General features: G+C 31.1%; 1 protein-coding gene across 4 annotated transcripts; it reads right to left on the reverse strand.

The window, feature by feature from the left end:
* Positions 1–2,642: 2,642 nt before the first annotated feature.
* Positions 2,643–24,875, reverse strand: LOC111428180 (Rho GTPase activating protein at 1A). Of its 4 annotated transcripts, none has more exons than XM_023063629.2 (12): positions 24,424–24,875; positions 17,449–17,726; positions 17,068–17,385; positions 12,597–12,747; positions 12,416–12,538; positions 10,958–11,464; positions 10,783–10,905; positions 10,510–10,695; positions 4,126–4,910; positions 3,929–4,068; positions 3,625–3,871; positions 2,643–3,573 (listed from the first exon to the last, which is right to left on the reverse strand). In XM_023063629.2, exons 1-12 carry the CDS (start codon positions 24,724–24,726, stop codon positions 3,369–3,371), a joined length of 3,366 nt encoding a protein of 1,121 aa, XP_022919397.1. In that variant the 5' UTR covers positions 24,727–24,875; the 3' UTR covers positions 2,643–3,368. The 4 variants fall into 4 exon arrangements, with proteins under 4 accessions (XP_022919397.1, XP_022919388.1, XP_022919378.1 ...); XM_023063620.2 differs by having other exon boundaries at positions 10,510–10,698; XM_023063610.2 differs by having other exon boundaries at positions 10,777–10,905.
* Positions 24,876–24,997: the final 122 nt, after the last annotated feature.

A 24,997-nucleotide genomic window follows, 5' to 3' on the forward strand; every position in this document is an offset into this window, starting at 1 on the left:
TATGGGGAAGATTTATTTCCAATCATTATTATTAATTTATTTTATTTTTTTTTGTAGAAGTAGTCGGTTGTTTATTTTTTTTTAATCCTTTTCTAGCTTAACCCTACCATATTAAAAACAGACAACGTTTTATTACCTACTTATAGATTAAATTAAAAATTGGGACATACAAGGTAATTAAATAGTTGCATGAGTGAATTTATGCTACAATATAACAGGAAGGAAAATCGTTAGAGGAAAAGTGATGTTTCAGAAGTAAATAATAATAATAGAGAGATAACGGAATAATTTCTGAAGAAATTGTGGATACAATTATGATAATTAGATTATGTAGAATTTGACCCACCAAGGCCTAAATTGGAATGGGAGTATTAACAACGTCTGGAGAATAATTATGTGACCCCTTTATTAATCTATAAGTTTTTATTCTTCTAGATTCCTCTTTTAGAAGAGTCCAAGAGGCAAAATAATAATCCTAACCTCAATTTCTCCTTAACTCACAATAAGAAAAAGATGCCCATGTATAAACTATCTATATAGGGGATAGTTACCATGGTTACAGTGGTTTTAATTCTTGAACTGAAAGTAAAGATGTTTGGAAAGTAATTCTGTTTTTCCCTACAGAGGAGTTAATTGCTTTTGTGTATATTAGCTAACTTCACACTTAAGTTTCATATTTTGACAGCTGATATAGCAATGTTGTAATGTTCTTCTTAAAACTCTTCTTCCCACTTAATAGTGTCGCAAGTTTAACTAATGAAGTAGGTGTTTATTAAAAATCATCTTTCAAATAAAACGTTATTTTTTCCTCAAACGTACTAAATACATCAAATACTTACATATTTAATTTGAGTCCCTATTAAATCTTTTAAATGTCATTTTTGACAAGGTCGGTAAAGTAGTATTCTTCTTGTATATATTTACTTTATATCCGCCCAGGGCATAGTGATGGACTTATTGACCAAATAATAAATTAATAAATATACATTCATATATAAAAAACACTTGTTCTCAGTATCAAAATGTTTTATTTTACACATTCTGACACATGTTATCGTTTGAATAAAATTTAGAGAGAATTTAGATGTAAAAGTGTGCTAAGATGGAACATATTCTTGATAATGAGCAATAAATGCTCGAAACGTCGAAGAAAAAATTATGTTTTTAATTATATAAATAATAAAACATTTTGATACTGAGAAGAAGTGTTTTTTATATATGAATGAATAAGTCAAACCTCAGTAAAACAAGAATTTCTGTATTAATAAATATAATAAAATAAGCCATAAAATAAATGTTGTCTTTTTGAATAATGACATATAAAAGAAATATAATTCTCGGTTAACCTTGTCAATTATAACCAACTTAACAGCAATTTGATAGGTATTATAAAAAAGACAGTGTGTAGCGAAAAAACTGTCATTTATGTTGTCATTTAATAACGTTCGATTAATATAATTTAGTTTAATTGGTGAAAAAGAATGTTTTGAAAGATAATTATTACCTACTTTACTGATTTAAAACTGAAAAACGTTTCAGATTTGAAATACATGTCAAATTGGAAAATCGGTAACAGTTGGCAAGATTGACAGGGAATTTTGTTATGTCATCGTTTTGTGTCAATTTGACGTTTGAACTTTAAAAAGAGAAAATAAAATAAAAGATAAAAGAAATATAATTCTCAGTTGATCTTGTCAATTATTACCAACTTAACAGCAATTTGACATTAACAGCAATCAGTGTGCAACGTGAAAAAATGTCATGTAAGTTGTTATTTAATGAGGTTCGATTAATATAATTTTCTTTTATTGGTGTTTTTGGATAAAAAAAATTTGTTGACTTGAAAATGAAAAAAGCTGGGAGAAAATGTTTTGGATGATAATTATTACCAATTTAACTGATTTAAAACTAAAAAACGTTTCAGATTTGAAATATTTAACAATAAAATTGTCTAACACAATCATAATATATGTCAAATTGGAAAATCGGTAACAGTTGGCAAGATTGACAGGGAATTTTGTAATAGCATCATTTTGTGTCAATTTGACGTTTGAACTTTAAAAAGAGAAAATTGAAATAATTTAAATCTAAAAATTCTAAACCTCAACTACACTCAGTGGCATAAAAAACGCATCATCTAAAATGATGATCAGCTTCAAACTGTAATAGCTTTTGAACGTATTGCTCAATTTGAATAAAGTTTTTTTTATTTGAAAGATCTGAAAGAATGCTGCCGAAGAAGTAGCGTTACCCTTTAGAGCTATTAATAACAATAGAAACTTGAACAAAAAACAGAAATGATCAGAACAGACGAGACTACAAGCTCCTTATGTTTAAAATTAATTTCTTTTGTTGGTGCACACCACAGCAAGCTTCAAAGTGTAGATATTAGTCACCATAGCGTCAAAATGGAGAAGGTACTTACAGAAATATTGGTAAAGGGTAGCCGTTTCAAATAAAAAAAAAACCTTATTCTAATTGAGCAATACGTTCGAGGTAATGTAGTTTGAAACTGGTCATCATTTTAGGTGATGCTTTGACAGTTACTGATAATGTTAATTATCATCAATTACGATTTAACAGCTTGCTTTTTACCTTTTGGTTGTCAGTGGTTCTTGTTGAATTTGAAAAATAAAACAAAATTTGGTCATACAATAATATATTCTCCATTATAATATAATACGAAAAAAAAAATACGGATAGTTTTTTTTTGAATATACAAAAAAGAAAATTATATACACAAATAATTATATAAAACGAAGAGAAATTCGTAATCGGAAACATAAAATGAATATTGAAACAAAGTGTTGAAATTTTATACAAAAAAGACTTTTAAGACTTTGTTATTATTATGATTACTTGAACATCACAAACTAAATGATACAAAATGAATCATTAAAAAAAAATGCGCAAAAATTCACCTAAAATAAAGTTTAATTAATTAATTTTTTTAATGATTCAACCTGCATGATTAATAATAAGTAGATAGAACCTAAATCGAATCTTACACGCGTCCTAAAAAATAAATTAAATTCCATTAAAAGAATACTTGATCTGAATACTCTGGGTTTCTAGTGGAAGATGCATCATTACATAGAAAAATCCTACATTTTCTTTATTATTATTATTATTAAAAAGCGAACACTATCAAAAAATTTCAAGTATCAAATTTGCCGTAAAAATCTTTTTTTAAATTTTTTTTGAATCATTTTTGTTGAATTTTTTTGGCTACTAATACCTTACAAAATATATTAATATAAATATAATGTGTGATCCTCGGAAAGTACGGTATTAATCATTATAAGTACCGCGAGTTCAGACTTTTCGTGTATATGTGTAAATATGTAAACTTATTTCTTTCATTTTGGTCAACAGTCTTGTCTTGTGGAGTTTTTATCCTGCAGGTAACAATATAATATACCAGCCTGTGCCATTACATCCGCAGTACCCGTCACTAAAGCATCCTTATTCTTAGAACCATCCCCTTTTCCACCCGGATGTAACAAAGTTGGACCAAACACGGTTGCCAAATTATGTAAAGACATCTTATTCTCATTTTCATGTTGATTAATCCTTAAAATAAATTGCTTTTTATTTAATAACTTTAATTATGATTTTATTTACTTTATAAGATGGTCTAAAATGCATTTAATCGTTTCTTTATTTGGTCGTGGAAGGTCTTCAAATCGCTCCTTTAACAATTGAGTCCTCCTGCTCAAATTTTCATTGCACAAATTAAACGCTTCGATTAACGTCGGGTACAATTTGTCGGTAAATAAGGCTTCTGGAAGTTCGCGAAGGTACAATTTTAGAACACCTGTTACGGAATGTATATCGACTTCTTTTAAAAGTTGCTCAGCCTCGTACGAATCTAACAAAAATAATTAATCGCTAAATAAATTAAAACTTTATATACCCAAAATCGTACTGCTTTCAAACGATTTCTTCAACCTTTGCAAATCAGAAACTGAACCGGAAACGCGATAAATCCCAACTTCGCCCATTCCGCGTCGTTCAACTTCTCGAATACAAGCACACACAATAAAGGGAATATCTCTTTTTTGGCGCCTAAAAATTAAATTAATTAATCATTTGTTCAAAAGAAATTTATTTTTAATATCTAACCTACAAACTTGTTGGATTTTTTCCCCAAATAAAGCCCCAGTTTTTCCAGTGGGCACTCTCCTCAAACTAACTTCATATGGAGTAAAACGTAACGTTACTTTTAACTCGCACTGATTAATTTTCATCCTCTTTTCAACCGGTTCCTGAGTAAGCCAATCGCGGCTTAATTGTTGTACTTGTTTCCCAAAAACGGTCGATTGAGGATCGGGGGAATCGATCGAATGCGAATACGGATTTTGTTCTTCGCGATAAACTAACAAACGCAAATTTTCGCATCCTTCAAGATCGATCACGAACGATTCGTTCCACGTGAACGTCCCGTTTAAATTCTTTTTAGTTTTCGTTTTGGCTTTACAGAAAAAATGCCCGTAGAAATCAACTTCTATGCAAATATACATGTCGGTACAATATTCGAGACCTTGCAAATCGTGTATAGTTACGTGAAGATCGCCCACTAATAAACTCTCATCGTGGCCGCTACGAAGAAGATACGAACCCATGTTGGGTATTAAATAATACCTGCAAGCTGAAATCCACGTTTGGAGTTCGAACGTGTTGAAAATTGTATTCGAAACGGGCGCTTGGCCGGTTTTTTTTAAGGTACGTATGCTTTCGATCCATTGCGAACGTTCGTATTCGGATGATAGGAAAAACGTGTACGTTTTTTGTATTTGTTTGTGTTTTAGTTTGAAGACGAGATTTGGGGAGACTAGAACCAATTGACTTTCTATGTCCAGGAGACGTTTTCGATGTTTTTCAGCACCACCTCGGCTTATACGGATTTTCTAAACAAAAAAAAATAATTTTAATAATAAAATAATGATTAATAAACAATAAAATTATTATAAATATAATAAATTAGCGCAATTTTAATTTAAAATGTCAAAATGACGTTAGATTAAACAAAAAATCACTAGAAGTGTCATAATTATTTTAGTGGTTTGGGTTGGTAACAAATTTTTTTTAAGTTTAATTCAATAATCAATACATATTACAAATTTAATTAATTAAACTCTTATTTAAAAATAAATTAAAAAGTTTTACTTCGTTGCAAATTCGAAGTTAAAAATTAAAAACTGTTTTATGTATGACCTTGAAAACGTAAATTTTGACTAACTATATATTGTTTGTTAAAGTGTCAAAAGATGGCGTTATAAAAATTCGAGCCAAAATGGCGGGTTGACAACTTGTCAGTGCATATCACCGTTTATTTACAAAAGTTGCACGTGTAATAATGCCGTCTTGTTGTCTTTCGAGTTGCAAAAATAGCAGTAAGAAGGACTTTTGACTCTTTAGAGTACCACGAGGGAAAAAAAAGATGGGAAATTTGGCGCAATTTTATCAACAGAGCGATCAGTCCTTTGTGAGGTTAGTTTATTGTTATTAAAAGATTAAAAAGCTTAATGAAACCATCGTGCCATTTTTTAAAATCCGGCCGAATAGCGGATAGTTATCAAATATCCGGCTTTGTCGGATATTAAAAATCTATTACTACAATTTAATAACTTCTCACTAACGCCATCTTTTACCCGCCGATCATTTCTATTGACAAGCACGTGTACTCGAAGGTTGTTATTAATATAAAAAGTATACAAATGTAATATACATATTACAAATTTAATTAACTGCTCTTATTTAAAATAAATAAAAAAAGTTACACTTTGAAGCGCAACTCCGAACTTAAAACCTGTTTGATGCATGACCTTGAATTTGTTGGATTGTCAAAAGATGGCGTCATAAAACAAGTTTGGATTAAAAAGAAAGTGGATGAATAATTATGGTAATATCACTAATTTAAACTTTATCTAGTTAACTAAAATCTTTCGTTATATGTTGTTAGATAATAAGAATGCGAAAAATCATTTTGATACACGTTGTGAATTAAAATGATTAGTGACAGTTAGAGATAAAAGTAAAATGTCAAAATGACGTTTAAAGTGTTTAACGCTGAATGAATGAGAGTAAAATAAAAAATAAAACCTTAACATAAATATACATGGATCAACAATAGAGGCAGAAAGTCGATTATTAACTTTATATTAACGAACAAAGAAAATATTGGAACGGATCATGGAATGGTACTTTGTAAAAGAAATATAGATATAGCCAAAAAACCAAAGTTAAGATAAAATACAACAAAAAAAAATTAATACGGAAAGCTTGGAAAATCCCACCACACAGGATTTATATCAGTGTAGATTACAATAGAATCTGTCAAATACACACTGATAATCAAACTGTAAATAATATGTGGAATTCAATTAAATTAAATATAGAAAGCGCAGCTGTGGATGCATGTGGTATCAGAAAATCGAAAAGAATGACGAGACCGACACATGCCCCCTGGTTTTTCATAAGAGATAAAGAAGATGGTTCAAACGAAAAAGAAAACCTTTTTAAAATACAAAAGCGCACCATCTGAAGAAGAACTGCAAAGATATATACAAATAAAATGAACCAAGAAATATGGAAACAAAAAGAAAGATATTGGGAAAAGTTCACAAAGGATATGTAGTATGCAAAAAACTAAAACGCTGCGAACTACAAGTTAAAGATTCTATAATAGAACAAGTTATGCATGTTAAATATTTAGGTGTAGAAATTACAAGTTATCGAGATCTATGTAAGGAAGCACAAGTACAGGTGGTTCAAATTCGATGTCCGAATAGGCTAACTCGGAAACTACAAGAGTTAGAAAAAAATAATATGGCCACTTTTTTACAGAGAATTTCATGACGTAGTCAAAAAAGATTTTTCGGTTTTAGATTTTGAAATATCATAACAATTTTCGTTTTTTTAAATGGAAACAACCACTGATTATTCGTTTATTAAATTCGTTATTTTTTTCTGATTGTAAAAATATAGGGTTTGACAGGTCTATTATTTATTTCTTTAGAATAAAGCTAAAAATAAGCTTTTTTTTTAGTGTCTTCAAAGAAATTTAATTTACAGGAAACTGTAAATTATAACTAATAATTAAAAAAACATTTTTGATATTTGAAACAAATACATTTCTTAAACTATTTAATTTATATTTGTTTTACACAAAAGTTGGAATAGATTGCATTATTTCACATTTTTTATTAATATTTAATATTATTATTAAATGACTTAATAAATTATTGATAGATGGCGCTCATATATATTTTTTTAATTCAAATAAACATAGCAACATTTGTTTGTATTCAAAAATTTTCTGAAGTGTCAAATTAAAAATCCTGTTTTTCGAAAACTGCTATTAAAAGTTGACTTTTGCGTAGTACTTAGCGACCGTCAAAACGATAGTTTTTTGTCAACAGGACGTAAAAGTCTTTTACGTCCAGCTACGACAATCAAAGAATTTGATACTATTAATTGTTAATTTATTGTTATGAACAAATTATAAACACAAAATAATCAACATTTAATTGTTTTATCATTTCATTTCACGTTTAAATGCAAATTTATAATAAAGGGTTTTCCAATAAGAGGTGTTATTTTGAATAGCCCGTTATTTCGGTAGATGTCACTTTTGAAGCTGTGATTTTTTGACATTTGACAAGTAGAAAGTACGCCATTAATAAAAATGGAACGATACACGCTTCAACAACGCATTGAAATTATTAAAATTCACTATAAAAATGGTGAAATTTTGGCAGAGACGGTTCGTAAAACTCGAACATTTTTGTGTCGTCGTGAAGCACCTTGTCGGACCGCAATACAGAAATTGGTGGAAAAATTCGAGCTGTTGGGACAAGTTAGTGATGTGAAGAATAAAACCCGTGCACGTCGCTCAAGAACAGCCGAGAATATTGCTGCTGTAGCCGAAAGTGTTGAAGAAAACCCAGGTTTGTCCATTCCTCGTCGTTCTTTGGAATTAGGCATTCCACAAACGTCATTACACCGTATTTTGCATAAAGATTTGGGTCTTAAGGCTTATAAACTTCAGTTAACACAAGAACTCAAGCCGTCCGATCATCAACAACGTCGTGTCTTTGCTGATTGGGTCGTTGAAATGCATGAAAATGATCCGGAATTCCATCGAAAAATCATCTTGAGTGATGAGGCCCATTTCCACCTCGGTGGCTTCGTCAACAAGCAAAATTGTCGCATCTGGGGCTCGGAAAACCCAAGAGTTCTTGTTGAAAAGCCTCTCTATCCTCAACGTGTGACTGTTTGGTGCGGTTTATGGTCCGACGGAGTCCTTGGGCCTTACTTTTTCGAAAATGAGGCTGGAGCAACAATTTGGTTATGGAAAATTTCATGGAAAGGATATTGTCCTGTAAGCGTGGTCGTGGTGGTCATTTGCCTAATGTTATTTTCCACTATTAACGGCATACCTTGTTCTTTATAATGAAATAAACATCCAATCATTTATACTAAAAAATGGCATTTTTCTTTGAATATCAAAATAACACCTCTTATTGGAAAACCCTGTAGTACATTTGTTCAATAAGTGAGGTTAAATCGATGTGACGTTAAGTTTTTGACATAACATTAAATGAATTCTAAATCTCATTATACAGAATTTGGTCTTTTTATTAATTTATAACTTTAGAATACGCAGTTTTCGAAAAAATGTTGTTTGATACACGACAGCGAAATTCTTTTGCATTCCGAACGATAACTATCAAAAATAACTATTTTTAAGATGGATTACGAAAAGTTTAACATATTAGAATGTTACATTTTAGAAAATAAAGTAAATTTTATATCAATTTTTAGTAGAATATTATAGTACCGTAATTTACAGGAAACTGTAAATTTAATTTCTTTGAGGACACTAAAAAAAAAGTTTACTTTTAGCTTTATTCTAAAACAATAAGAAATAGACCTATCTAACCCCATATTTTTGTAATCAGTAACGAATTTAATAAGCGAATAATCAGCGGTTGTTTCCATTTAAAAAAACTAAAATTGTCGTAATATCTCAAAATCTAAAACCGAAAAATTTTTTTTTGACTACGTCATCAAATTCTCTGTAAAAAAGTGTCCATATAATCTTAGTTATAACACTCCACCTATAATAATAATCAAGATAGTTACACTTGCTGGTTTTACGATATTTTCAATTTTGACCTCTAGGGAAAAACAAAAGACGATAGCGCTTTGAGGTTTTTGGCATTAGCAGTTTCTCGAAAAACGAGATCATGACATGTAAGCTACTTTTTTTCTAACTCTTATAGTTTCCGAGTTAGCCTATTCGGACATCGAATTTGAACCACCCTGTACAAGTTACAAGAGCGACACTATATGGCGGAACAAATACATGCATGTAGAAGGGAAAATTAAAATATATAAAGCCATGGTACGACCCACACTAACATATGGTACCGAGACGACAGCAGAAACAATGAAGACTAAACAAGGGATGAGGATGATTGAGATGAAAGTCTAAGATCTATGTTGAATGTGACACTGCAAGATAGGCTATCAGAGAAAGATTTAAGGGTGGCACCGGGTGGCCTTGACCTCCCGGGAGAGATTCGTTAATCGACAACAGGGTTGCCAGGTTACACACATAGAATGTCGTGAGCCATGTCATAAAAAATCGTGACATGTTGAAATTTGCTTAAAAATCACTCAATTTTAATAATATGTGTTACATATAGGCATAGGATTCCAGTAAATAGTTTAGACAACGTTTGCATATAAAAGTGATATAATTAAAAGAAAATAAAATATTACAGTTTAAGTAATTTCTTAGCGCCATCTAGCGGGCGAATAGAAAATGTAACTAATAGAGAAATTTGCAGTAACCTACAATTCGAGTTGAAAATGCTATGATTTTACTTTGATTTTATTAACAATACTTATTGTATTATTTTTGTAATAAAATCGTGAAAAGTTGTTCACATTCAAAAAGTTTTAAAATTAGAGAAAGGAGGTGAATGTGTTTACATAGCATAGATGTTATTACATGAACTCTAGAAGACCGCTGATTTAGTATCAAATCGCTTGAAATTATTGAAAAGTTTAAATTATAAGACATATTATGATAGCTTAATATCAACCATAGCATTAATGCCTGATGACGTTAAAAGTAACCTTATAGCTGTGATTAATGGTACATGTTCTGAGCTGGAGTGCATTAGCAAGGAAGTGTTATTATACAGTATATATAAAATTTAGAGTAAAATGAAAATCGCTCATAAAACAACATCTTATGTTAAATGATGATTAAATAAACATTTTTGCCATTACTTCCATCTGTCTCATTTTTGACACACTAAATTTTAAATATTCTGAGAAACGTCAAAACTGATTGACATAACCTCACAAATAACCAATTATTAAATTAATTTACGGAAAATATTCAATGTTCCGAAATTTTTATGCAACTTTTACGATCACTTCTTAATGATTTGTTGTAATATTAATTTATAACAAATAAAATTAATTTACCTTATCATCGACCTTTTCTTCCTGTCTTATTTGATCGCGACAAGTAGATGCGCGAGATTTTAATAAAACGATCTCGGCGGAAGTAGTTTCGTAAGGATTATTCATCATTTCCTCTAAAATTTCAATTTGTTCGACGGGAATAAACCATTTAGTTTCGAAAGAATATTTCTCATTCCTTCCCGATTGCTGCTAAAACAAAATGACCCAAAAAAAAAACCAATCAATAAATTTATATGTTTAAATAAACGAAAATAACAAAATTTATACCATTACTTTGTATTTAGCACAAGCTATCACATCATTAAATAAAAATAAATGCCGTAATTTCCTGCTATTATCCACATACTCAACGATAAATGAATTTTTGACTAGACGACGTTGAGCTCTGTCAGTAGCCTAAAAAAATTATCACTTTTAATTTGTTACTTTATATATTTTTTTAACTTACTGGAAACATAGATTTAGTTTGTATCATATTAAACTCATCTAAAAATTGTTGTGTTAATTGTAACGCCTCTTGTAAGCTGTTGTAATCTTGATGCGATTTTGGTATGCATTTTAATAAATCATGAAGCACCAAGGCGTTTTTTTGTACTCTAGCAACCGGTTTATGCAATAAATCTTCCAAACTGAATTGTTCGGACAATTGTTTACACGTCAACTGTTTAATTATTTCCGCAAATTGACTATTAGCTGTACTACATTTTCGTACCGTGTCCAAAGCTTGACCGTAATTCGCCAAAAAGGCCCCATAAACGTTTAAATTTAAAGCGATATTTTTAAAGCAGTCGCCAATTTTTGTATTTTCACGTTTTTGCGAATGCCGACGTAAATTATCCAAAAAATTCGAATGGATCGTATGAAGTTGCTCGATTTTAAAGAAAATCGTTTCAAGTTCTTTTTCAGTTAACACCGGTTGTGATGTATTTAATGTCGCGTTAAATGCTTTTTTATACTAAAAAGAAAATAATTAATTAAAATAGTATATTATTTATTAATTAATTAACCTGAGTGAATAATAGCTCATTATATGTGAGTAGAATACTATATTTTGTCCATGACTACTATTGAAATTGATTTCAACAATTTTTAAATAAAGTTTAAATGTCAATGTGACACATATTCAATGTCACCAACTGTAACCAACTTCACAACAATTTGTCAAAATTAAATATCAATTTATGAAACGTCATGTTTTTTTTACGAAAATTAATTAATTTATGCTTAAATCATACGAAAAAAGGAATTTGTTTACGTTTTTTTTAATGTCAAATCTTTAGAAAGTCCTAAAAAAATTAAATTAAATTGACGTTTTTTGAAATGTTGACGTTTCAAATAATTATTATTATTCTGTCAAGTTGATTACCCTTGAATAATGACTATTCACCGGTATTAGTCATTCTGTCAAAAATAACTACCGTTTTATTTTAGAAAACTCATTTATAAGGTATATATTATAAGGTAGTTGTGGACAAATTTATTTTTTTAAATACATTTTTGAATAAAGTTTAAACGTCAATGTGACACAAATTCAATGTCACTAACTGTAACCAACTTCACAACAATTTGTCAAAATTAAATGTCAATTTTATGAAACGTCGTTTTTTTTACGAAAATTAATTAATTTATGCTTAAATCATACGAAAAAAGGAATTTGTTTACGTTTTTTTAATATCAAACCTTTAGAAAGTCCTAGATAAATTAAATTAAATTGACGTTTTTTGAAATTTTGACGTTTCAAATAATTATTCAAGTCTATCAAGTTGATTACCTGTGAATAATGATTATTCACCGCTATTATTCACTCACTGAATTCCTTTCGTTTTAGAAAACTAATTTATAAGGTATATATTATAAGGTAGCCATGAACAAAACTATTTTTATTATTATCAGATTGTTAACTTACCTTTAATAAAACACATAACCATTCAACATAATTACTTTCACTGTCAATAATGTTTGATAATATGCTTTTGTACATTGAGGATTTTTCTTCGTCTTGTTTTGATTCTCCTGATATATTACTTCCCTTTAAATTAGAAGATATTTTAGTTATAAATCACGCTCTTGATGCAAATAATATTTACCTGACTAAATTTTCTTTTCGAAGCTGGAGTGGAAGATTCCAACGAGCTTGAACTATTATATTGGAAATCATCTCGTTCATTACGTAATTGATTTGGTCCTTCTTCGTCTTCGCTATCTTCATCATCACTATGATTGGTGCGATGTTTTTTCCTAAATAATTTAGATTAACAAAAATTAAATAGACTTAATTATAAAAAAGAAATACTTTTTAAGACTAGAACAAAACATTTTCTTCTTATTAATTATTCGAGTTAAACAAAACCGTGAATAACATTTTTATTACGGAATTAATTTGTCCGTAAGGTGTGAAAGCAATCTTTTAAATGAAACGCGATAAATCCACAACGGTAGCTACATAAAATTTATCTTGATTTTGATAAGAAAATGCAGGAGTAAAACTCGCCAGATATGATATAATTTTGTGAGTTAAACAAATAAATGTAAAACGTTGAAATAAAGTAATCACTTAAAAAAAAATGTATTAATAATCAATTTTATGATTTGTTTTGTGTTTCTAATCGAAAATCAAATACAGATAAACGAGTAAAAATACGGGTTTAAATTGATTCGTGAATAAAAAAACGTCATGACGAAAAACTAATTAAATTAACTGTTGTCTATGTTTTAAAAGCATCAAAATATATTAACAATCTTTAAATTTATTTAATTAATATTTAATATAAACATTTTATCGAATTCGTATTCCGAATAAATTAATATTGAACAATCTTATGTAATCAATGAATCAACTAGAGACGATGTTTATGACCATGTTCTTCGTTTTCTAATACGCCTCATTGAACTATTCTCAGATTTTTTAAAGACTTATAGAATAATTATCCAGTTCCAAGAAAAAGAATTGTCACGTAGAAGAAAGTTGGTAAAAAGATCTTGATCTTTTAATCCAAAGATATATAGAAAAATAGTTTCAGCCACTGCGAAGCAATCAAAACAAAAATTGGAGAATATTAATGAGAACTTCATCAATAATTTCCTCCAATTTATTGATTTATCTCCAATTATCATTCAATTCCGACTCAGATTTCATTTTCTTTTCTATAATACCTGTCAAATTGTTGTGAAGTTGGCAAAATTAACAGAGAGTTTTGTTTTATTATGTTTTGAAATAGATATGTCACACTGACGTTTGAGCTTTCGTAATTCAAAAAGAAAAAGAGCATAAAAAATGTTGTGGGTGTTTATTTGCCACTTATTTACCTAGACAAGATGTTTTGTTCTATTAAATTACTTTGTAACACGTTTTTACAATAAATATGCACTTTGTTAAAATCGTATTTATCTAAAAATTTATTAGTATTTTAACCTCAACTATTTAGTTACTGAAAATGTTACTAAAAATCAGGAAAACAACATAAATTTTATAACGGTCCTAGATAATACCAACAGAAACCCTAAAAAATTTACATTGACAAGTATTAGGTATAGAAAAAAAACGAACTTATATATTTAAATTTTGATTTGGGCCACAATTTCCTTAGTTATGTCACGTTATGTTATTTGTTAATGTATTTAATACTTTAAAAAAGGAAGATATCTTTGAGGTTAGAAACGTTTCAGATTGACAGTTCAATTAAAACGAACATAACCTTACATATTATTATATGCTCGATTATAAAACATTGCTTTTGGAATGTTTTGGGTAATTTTTTTATAAAATATAACACATAATTAATGTATGTCCCATAACATTTATATACGTGTATTTACGTTAATGTCAAATTTCTTATTACGTTCTTAAACGCTCTGTAAGTTTGGTTATGTTTATCTAAAATTGCGTTTTTAGTTGTTCACCCTTTTATTTTTATATAATTAATAGTTTGGTAACCCAATTTGTAAGATTTAATCAATATGTACATACATATTGATTAAATAATCTCATTTAACATTTACCTTTTTGCATTCCTATACAAAGTTTCGTCCCGGTTTAAAAAGCTGTATAAATATCTCGAATCTGATTAATAACAACATTTTAGGAAAAGAAGGAAATTTGGATATTAAATTAATTTGGAGAGATTACAGCAGCTTTTTTAAACAATAAAACCATTTGTTTATTGATAATAATTAAAACTAAATATCAAAAAGAAAAATTGTTACCAACCTAAAACACCAAAATAACTGTGACACTTTTAGTAATTTTTTTATTTAACCAAACTAACCTCACTTTGACATGTCAAACATAAATTCTTCCTTTTTAACAATATTTTATCCAAGTCAGTGACATTCACGAATGTATTAAGTAGCTAATAACTTAAAAATAAACGTAACTCAACAATAAATGCAATACTTTGATATAGGGCTTAAAATTTCGTTTTTCAGTTAAGTTTCAATGTATACAGGTTTTTTTTTTATCAAAGATCGTTAATAATCTTTAAATTTATTAAATTAATATTTTAAATAAACATTTTATCGATTAATCGGAGACGGTGGACTATACTCGGATTTTTTAAAGACTTAAATAATAATTATCCAATTCCGCGAAAAAGAATTGTCATGTAGAAGAAATTGGGAAAAAGATGATCTTTTAATCCAAAGACACATATATAAAAAAATAGTTTGGGCCACTGAGAAGCATTCATAAACAAAAATTGGAGAATATTAATGAGAACTTCATCAATAATTGATTTACCTCCAATTATCATTCAATTCCGACTCAGATTCAACAACTCCGTGTTCTAAAAAAAAGCGTCTATAACAATTTCCTTAGTTATATCATGTTATTTGTTAATGTATTTAATACTTTGAGAACGTAGATGTCTTTGAGGTTAGAAATTCTTCAGATTGACAGTTCAATTAAAACAAACATAACCTTACTTATTATTATATGCTCAATTATAAAACATAGCTTTTGGAATGTTTTGGGTATTTTTTTTTATAAAATATAGCACATATAATTAATTTATAAATAAAATAAGCTATATTTTATTCATTAAACTCCCATAAAATTTAGGTTAATGTCAAATTTCTTATTACGTCAAACGCTTTGTAAGTTAGGTTATGTTTAGCTAAAATTGCGTTTTTAATTGTTCACCTTTTTATTTTTATATAATTAATAGTTTAGTAACCCAATTTGAAAGATATTTATTAAATAATCACATTTATTGTATATTCACATTACATTTTTCAGAATGGACATGAATTTAATCTGAATCATTAACACAATTTGTTTCTGAACCTTAATCATTAAAGTAAAAACAACTGGTGGTACATAAATTAATTTGGGGGGATGATGGTAACGCCTACAGCAGCTTTTTTAAACAATAAAAGTATTTGTTTATTGATAATAATGAAAACTAAATATCAAAAATAAAAATTGTTACCAACCCAAAACATCAAAATAACTAACACTAACCAAACTAACCTCACTTTGACAAGTCAAACATAAATTCTTCCTTTTTAATGAGCAATATTTTATCCAAGTTAGTGACATTCACGAATGTATTAAGTAGCTAATAACGTAAAAATAAACGTAAAGCAACAATAAATGCAATACTTTGATATAGGGCTTAAATTTTTTTTTTCAGTTAAGTTTCAACGTATACAAGTTTTACATCAGTTATTTGAAGCTGAAATTAGATTGATGCTGCAATTACATTAAAAACTGGATCAACTATGGACAAAGAAACTCAAAAATTAATTTCTAAGGAAAGTTGTGATGAAAAAATGTGCTTCAACGACTCATGCAGATTACATAATATTTAGCTGAAAAGAATCTGGCTTTCAGAGGATCTTCTGATAAATTATTTACCTCAAATAAAGGGAAATTTCTAGGGCTCATACAATTATTGCCAAGGTTTGACCCTGTCATGAAGGAGCATGCCAAAAAATATCAACTTTGTGACGTTCATGATAGGCTGAAGATACCTAAGCAAACGATCCTACGACGTCACACGAAGTGACAACATTTGCAGAATAACTGAAAGACTTTAACTTTATAATTACTCTTGTAACATGGTACGATGTTCTTCTTTAAATCAATCTTGTGAGCAAAGCAAGTCAATCATTCAATATCGACTTCGTTCATATTACAGAAATGCTTACAAAATTTAGTTCCTATTTGGAAAATTACAACGCTTATGCCTATAAAGAAAGATTTAGTCAACTTAAAGATTTTTCTGAAACTTGGCATTCTTTCTGACATAAAAGAAAAGCAAGATAAAGAACAGCTGTTCAATCATTGTTGTGCACTGCAAAAAAGAACTAACATTCAACTGTAAATCGAATATTATATTATTTACTTATTGTGTGATGAAATCTTGAGTCTGCAACATTAGTACCTAAAAGGCTACCCCTACTGAAGTCGTGAATTTGATCATAAAGTACTCACTTTAAGAGTTACTTTCAGCACCTGGGTATAATAGGCTGATTTAAACGTTGATTACAACATCAATTAACTTTTTCCCTTAATTTTTTAACCAAATATTTTTCAGATAAATAAAAAATAATACTTACTTTAAAAGAAAATATTCGATGTTAACGTAATTCGATGTTGGATCGGGGCTTTGTGGTTCTAAAGAAACCATACTTCTCAAAGCGTGAGGCGGCATCGGTAACGTGCTCGAATTATTGAACTCATCCATGCCAGAATCTATACTTTTAACCATCGAGGCGTCATCCGCAGCTACCATATCATAAAACGGCTCATCGCTCGGCGATAATTGTTCGGTTGATGATCGCATTGAACGCAATGATTCGATACTATTTGTTCTTGTGGAGCTTTGATCCGGGGGTGAAGATTGACTATCTCTTATACGAGGTTTAATCGGAGGCCTATTTAAACAAAATAAATTAATTAAAAAAAATATTTAAGATTTAATTTAAAAGCTGAATTACTTTGGTGGTTTTATTGAAGATGTGGGTGAGGCAGAACTCCGATTTTCAACCGATTTAATCCCATTTACTTCGATTACAGTAACAAAACTGCTTGGGTCAACTAATTGCGGGGCAGTAGCCGTTGTCATATCGGACGAAACCGAACTCCGATTCGATTTATCCATTTTATCCATACTTGTTAACGTTTTCGACAGTTCCGTTACACATTTGTTGACCGCGTTTTCAGTTTCTGGCGATTCTAAAGGCGGAGCGCTTGGTATAATCACATCCGACTTACGCTTTAAATAAAAAATAAAAAGATTCACTTAAGTCAGATAATAACAAAACTTATGACTCATAGATAACGAAAATAACTGTTTAGATAACTAATGTTTACGGATGAACAGGAATTAATTTGAACGTAAATACTTTAATAGAAACAACTAAACTCATCGATAGTAATAATAGGAATAAAAATAGTATGTACAGTTTTACGTATCCGTTCGGGACAAGATGTATCGGTAATTTATAATTCATACCGTTGAGATTTTTAAATGAACCTCAACGCACATATACACGCACGCACGGAGTTGTTGTTACGTGAGGCCGATGCAAATCGTGTTATTTAATGCGATGATAAAAAAAAAATTTAACAAAATTTAATGTGGAAAAGATTCATGAAGACCGCGTATAGAAACAGGTTTGCTGAGATTTCTCAATGTTTGCGAGTTGATAAAAGTGAAAAAAATATAGATTGTTATCTTGCTGTCAAATTTGTACAATAAATATAAAATTTACGATTTCGGATAAAAACAGGAAGCCACAAACAATTAGACTAAAAATTAAATTGGGTATAAAAACACTCCATTGTGTAAAAAGTATAATTGCATAGAACAACTTAGAACATTGGAGGGGTTTAATAACCTGTTATTGTTGCTTTTGGAAGCATTTGCACGTAAATAAAACTCTATGAGAATCCAACACATGAATGGGGTTTCATTACGTGGCAGAGGCTCAACACAAGCCAACCTAACTTAAGGCAAGGGATATGAGAGTAATTGGCAGCCAGTATTTCACATTTCCAAAACATGGTAAATCTCATCGCCACGCACAGCGCACAATATGGACTAAGAATACTGCCAAGACTAAGGCAAAACTGCGAATTAACGATGCGAAAATAGAAATAGAATGAAATCCTAGAAATCCTGTCACGAATCGAGTAGGTCAGAAGGACGTTTATGTCTATGAAGACTCTCTTAATGATAATACACAGTACCGCTCAGAAGTATATGATAATTTGGTTTGCATAACGAGTGAATACAATTATATTATATTCCAAAGGACACAATATATGCCAAAGCATAGAGGCGTGACAAATTTCTTTTGAAAATCGATGTCAAGCCTAGAAATAACTTTTATTTTAATATTTGGTTTTGCGTTATTTTCACGTGATATTTTCTGAAAGTTATGAAATATTATTCTTAAGAATGAGTAAAAAGAAAGGAGTTCGAGATTTGTCGGAATTGACGCAGAAGGCCATCACATAGGGTGCTCGACAAGGATGCACACAGATGCAGCAGATTTCATCGATATTGAAGACGTGGAGGACTTGGATGCTTCGTGACGAAGAAGCTAAAATGATAGACCTCAAATCACCACTCGGCTGGAGGACAGGAAAGGCGCGATACTGTGCAGAGCTAACACACGGCTCACAACGGTGGACATTGGGGGAGAATTGTGCAGTTCTGCGCAGCGCCACCCGTCTACATCGACGGCTGAAGGATGCAGGACTCATTGGTCGACGTCCGGTAAAGAACCACTCGTTTCAGCTAAGAACAGGAAGGCGCACGTGGAGTAGGCGAACTGATGTGGTACCTGCTTCCCACGATGAAGCACGTCGGTGGTTCTGTCACGGTGTGGGGGTGCTTCAGCGCTGCTATCACCGGCCCTCTGGTTCGTATTGCGGGCATCATGGATCGCCAGAAGTACAGGGACTGTCTGTAAGATGACGTGCTTCCCTGGCCACGCAGAAATATGGGTCGGTGTTGGCTGTTTCAGCAAGACAATGATCCCAAGGACACATCCAGGAATGTCCAACTGGATCGCACAGCGTCGAGTGGTGGTAATGGACTGGTGCAGCCAGAGCCCGGATCTCAACACTGTGGGATACTCTTTACCGGCCCATACACGGTGATGCAAAACTGTCACATTTGCACGCAGAGCTAATGCACACGAGCAAATGTGATCGTCTATGTCTCAAAACTGACGACGCTGTCAGGTCTAGACATGGCACGATACGATCTGGTTGAGCTTGATTTTGCACGGCCCGCCGCGTGCAAGTTTGTACGTGTGGAGATAGTTCATGCCATTCTTCTCAGTTTTAAATTGATCTTCACAAGAGTAATATTAAAATTATTACGACATGGCTGTGCGTAAGCAAGAAGATGTTATGCGAGATTTTATAAGTGTTTATCAAAAAAATAGTTGTCTTTGGAAAGTGAAAAGTGCCGAATACATGGATCGAAATAAAAAGGATGAGGGTTACCAGCTACTGGTGGAAGTTTTTAAGCAAATAAACCCTGCTGCGAACATTGACTTAGTAAAGAAAAAAATTAATTCAATGAGGAGTTGTTTTCGAAAAGAATATAAAAAGGTCATAGAATCCAAAAAATCTGGTGCAGGCAGCGAGGACATCTATACTCCTTCTTTGTGGTATTTTGATTTGTTGATGTTTCTTAAAGACCACGAAGTCCCCAGAAACAGCATAGCAACCGATGACCCTGATTTCATGACTAGGCAGACAGGAGTAAGTGAAAAAAGACGTTAACAATTTACTTTGTATAATATATAATTTAATATACAGTGATAAACGTTTCAAAAGTAACGGATAAATTCGATAAAATTATTATAAACAATTTATGAAAAAATCGCGCATCAAAAAAAAGAAAAACGCAAACAGAAAATAATATATCAAAATAACATGAAAGATGGAAAACAATAATACTTTTGAAACGCTCTGTATACATAATTTTTATATAATTTACTATGTAAATCATCCTGTTTATACAGAGTGAAAATGATGATGATGTCGATGATATTGAAACAGATATCCCACATCCTTCTACGCCAGATATGCCACCAACACCTTCATCAGCTACCTCTATATCATCAAAATCATCTACAAACAAACCACGTAGACAAAAAAAAAAGTAAAGTGGATACTGATAGTATTCTACAAGTCGTTGGAGAAAAACTCCAAAATTCACGAGCCGAAGATGAATTTGATATTGTAGGACGAAATGTGGCAGAAAAATTGCGAAAATTGGACCCTAATATGAGAATAATTGCGGAAAAATTGATAAACGATACCTTGTTTGAGGGACAGTTGGGAACATTAAACAGATACATTATCATTCCACAAGTTTCTCAACATTCAACAAAGCAACATGCTCATCAGCCATTCTACAATTATCAGGATGTTGATTCCCAAGTGAGCACGCCGTTACCAACTGGGCAATATTATTCTCAATTCTTAAGTGAATAATGTATGCCTACTATTTTTGTTTTAATATATTTTTTTAAATTATTGTTGATTTAAATAAAGATATATGTGTTTTCATCCATACGCAAATAATTCCTATAGTCATCGACTTCTAACCGTAATTCGTTCAGTAAATTCGCGTGAGAATACTGTTTCCGTTTTTTCAGCCAATTTTTTACCCATTTTGTTCTCTTCCTTTCTTTCTTCTTCTTCACTACTATTGCGATAGCAGTAGCAATTAAATATAAATCATTTTGTCGTATTACATTCATTATAGTAACAAGTCACACCTTTTAGTCACAACTCACTATGAAACTGATACTAAAACTGACAAGTAAATTTGAACCGTGTGTTCCATCATTTTCGTTTCACATTTGCTCGCATGCAAACATGCTTCAGTTTTGCATCACCGTGTATGGGCCCCTTTAAGGAGATCAAGAACCCATACATAATGTGCGAATCAACCAACTCGTAGGTAAAGTCACCACCAAAAATTCCCGAAAAGTAATCGGCCAAAGCATTAACTATATTATAGGGAGTATCGTAGATGCACCCGTCCAAAGCCATTTCACCGGGGAGTGGCGTAGTCATAGTTTTATGCCTTGTCTAATTCCAGAAGCTACGAAGATCAGAGCGCAGTGACTGTTCAGCATTACTTGTAAAGGCTATATAATACACGAATTGCTTAGTCAAATATCTCAATTTTCCAAACTCCGCATGATAAAAATCATATTTAATTCTCTTCCACTTTCTTCCATAGAAGTCTTTTAGCTTTAAAAGATTTTTAATTTCAGGAGTGTACCAAATAGGATATTAGAAGTATTATCTCTTTTTGGAACATACTGATCCAATAGTTCATGGATCTTCATCTAAAATAATCGCACAGCATCATCAACATCTACGTACTGAACAAGAAAGGACCAATTTGTTTCGTGCAAATCACCATACAAGCCATAAAAGTCTTCATAAATTATAACCTGAGCATGCAGCTCTGTGTACATCTGTTACCTTGTTATGTAGATCCCGATCATCTCTACGGATCTGAGAACTCGATCAATCAATCGCTAAAGAGTCACAAGTTGTATCATGGATAACAGATGACGAGATACTCAAACAGATGGGTAAAGGCATAGAGCTCCTCATAACCGTTAAAGAACGCAAGCTTTTGCACATCGGACATATTATGACATTATCAGACATTGAAGGAAGTCAGTGGGAAAACGACAAAACTTAAAAATTTGCGACGGTGGGCTGGACGCACCGGGTATTCGGGAGGCGGACTAAGAACAAAAAGTAACTGGAGATTTGTTTGATAAAACCGGAGTTAACATTTTCGAATACCAACTAAATGGGATACGTTGTGAACTATCGCGCGAATTAAGAGATTGCACAACCTGTATTTTGTAAGGGTGAAAATTCAAGATCTTAATGGAAAATTTTATTTTTTTAGAATGACGTATCGCCATTTAGCGTGATTGTTTCATTTCCACTGCATGCTGCGGGATATCTTCAAAGCTTCAAACACTCGTTGTTACTTTCAGCTCAGCAATTACATAATCATTAAGGACTTTGTATACTTTCAATATTTCTCTTCAGCAGACTCTAATTCCATCTTTGTTATTCTTTAGCAACTAATACATTCTGACTGTGATCCTTTAAATTAAGCATCAACCTCTTTATATCAGCTTGCAGGGTATCATTTTCAGGGGTTCCAAGACAATTTCGTTTTTTGAAAGTCGATCCAAACACGACGTTGTTTGTTATCGTCCTCAATCGTTTATAGAGTTTGAATGTCACCTAAACGTAATTTAATTTCATGTTCAAACATAATGCTAATAGGTGTGCCAATTCACACTTTTGATTTGTTTTATTTATTGTGCTTGCAACGCATGTACAAGATTTTTTTGTGTATTAAGTGCATCAATTTTTAAGTATTTGTGTTTTAGTAAAGTAAGAGTGAAAAGTAGCCACCAAATAGTGATGTTAAGCATGTTTGATAATACTCAGTCGTTCAGGCTTTTTGTTGTAGATATAGAACAATCCAAATTGTCGATTTTGGCTTCACAATATGTTTTCATATCATGTTTTCATCATCCCTTTGGTCTTCCTCTAGCTCACTGTCATGAAGGTGTCCATTTATATAATTCTTCACTCCTCTGTCTTCTTATATCCTTTCCAGATGTTCCAGCTATGCTATTCTGTACTTTTATGTGTCATACTATGTCTGTACCATCCAGCTGGTTCAATTTGTGATTCATTGCAATTATTGAGTTGAGTAAATTATATATAAATAATATATATAAATATATATAAATAAAAGGACTGTTTGAAATTGATTTAAATGCCATACAACTCCATGTTATAGTCAAAGGATTTTTTGTGTAGGTTCCACAAAGTGTGGATATGATCTAGAGATGAGAGACTTGGCCTAAATTTACACAATTGGCACTTTTATTATGAAATTTGTGAAATTCCATATTTTCTACATTAATTGAAGTGTCTCCACATGTTTTCAATACATCAGCAAGTATTGCATTCTTTCCAAGAGCTTTGTAATTCTTTAATCTCCTTATTCTTTGTAAAGTTTGCTTGCATGTCGTTTTCTTCTGGTATTAAAAATTTCTCCATCTGACCACAGAAAAAAGCTGTTTGCTTTTTTCTGTGGCAAGTGTTGTTAGTCTCTCTTAGATATTATGTGTGGCGTCTTCTAGTAATCAGTCCAGCATCATTCTGTGTAGCTTCAAGGTCAAATCCTTTTATTTATTTATTTATTAGATGTAACAAACAAAAAATTTTTAAAATTAATTTTTAAATAACTGACTCATATCTAGATCTACCGTTTCTTCTTAATAACATACTTTCCTTTTTAAGAAATATTCCCAGAAAATTTTTATTTATCCTCTCCAAGTTTGTGCAAGAAAACGTTTACTTTCATAGAATTTTTTTTTCAAATCTATCACAAAAAAACTGAACAATAGCCTTTATTTAAAAACTTCAAAATCACAATGTATAATACAAAGGCAAACAAAAACAGAAAATACATTTTACGTAAAAGTGTTTAATTATTTATTTGATTATTCATTAATTCAAATAAAAAAAACTTTATCAGTAAACCACAATAATGAATTTGGGTTTACGCTCAATTATGATTCAAGCCACCACACGTTTCCTGTAATCACACCATACATTAATAATTAAAGAATGAATTTAAACTTTTCGTTAGTTATAAAAAAACGCGTCTATAACAAAATAAATATACATCTTATCAAAGAAGATAACAATAAAAACTAATAGACGGTTGTGACTCAAACTCAAGAGGTTTCGCAACAGCACTCAAAAAAAAATCGATACTTCTTCTCCTGAACGTGAGGCCAATAAGAAAAAGAGAAAATCATACAATCACAAAATATCAGCCGCCCTTCATTCGTCATTTACGTTTCTCGTCATTTATTTACCTTAGATAATTCGGTTGGTGAATTAATAGTCGCGTTTGTGGTCCCCATCGCATTCGAATCCTTATTTTCCAAGGCGTTATTTTCACTTTCCGCTTTCGCCCTCTTCTGTTCTTCCAAATCGGACAACAACCGTTCTAAATACGCAACGTACACCTCTTCCTTGTCGAGCTCCTCCCGAAGATTGTGCACCTTCTGTTGGTGTTTGGCGAGATTCGCCCTCACATCTTCCTCCCATCTCGATGGCAGGTCGCTGTGCGGAAATCGCTGCAACCACACCCGCTGAAAATCACCGAAAACGCTCATTTTTTATCACGAACGATTTAGTTTATCCGCACATTTTCACTGTGTTATTTATATTATTTAATTTCGTTGCAATTTTGAACGCGTATAACAAACCGAACGTTTACAACGAAACGAACACACCATTTGACAGCGAACTGTGTGTGTTATGTAGTTGACATATTTGACAGGGAGCGGTTGATAACAACAATAATTTTATTTTACCTAATGTTCATTTTAACTAATACGTTTTTTTAAAAATAATTAATTAATAATTTAATAATAATTTGATTAC

Source organism: Onthophagus taurus, chromosome 1 (genome assembly GCF_036711975.1).
Source record: "Onthophagus taurus isolate NC chromosome 1, IU_Otau_3.0, whole genome shotgun sequence".
NCBI lineage: Eukaryota > Metazoa > Arthropoda > Insecta > Coleoptera > Scarabaeidae > Onthophagus > Onthophagus taurus.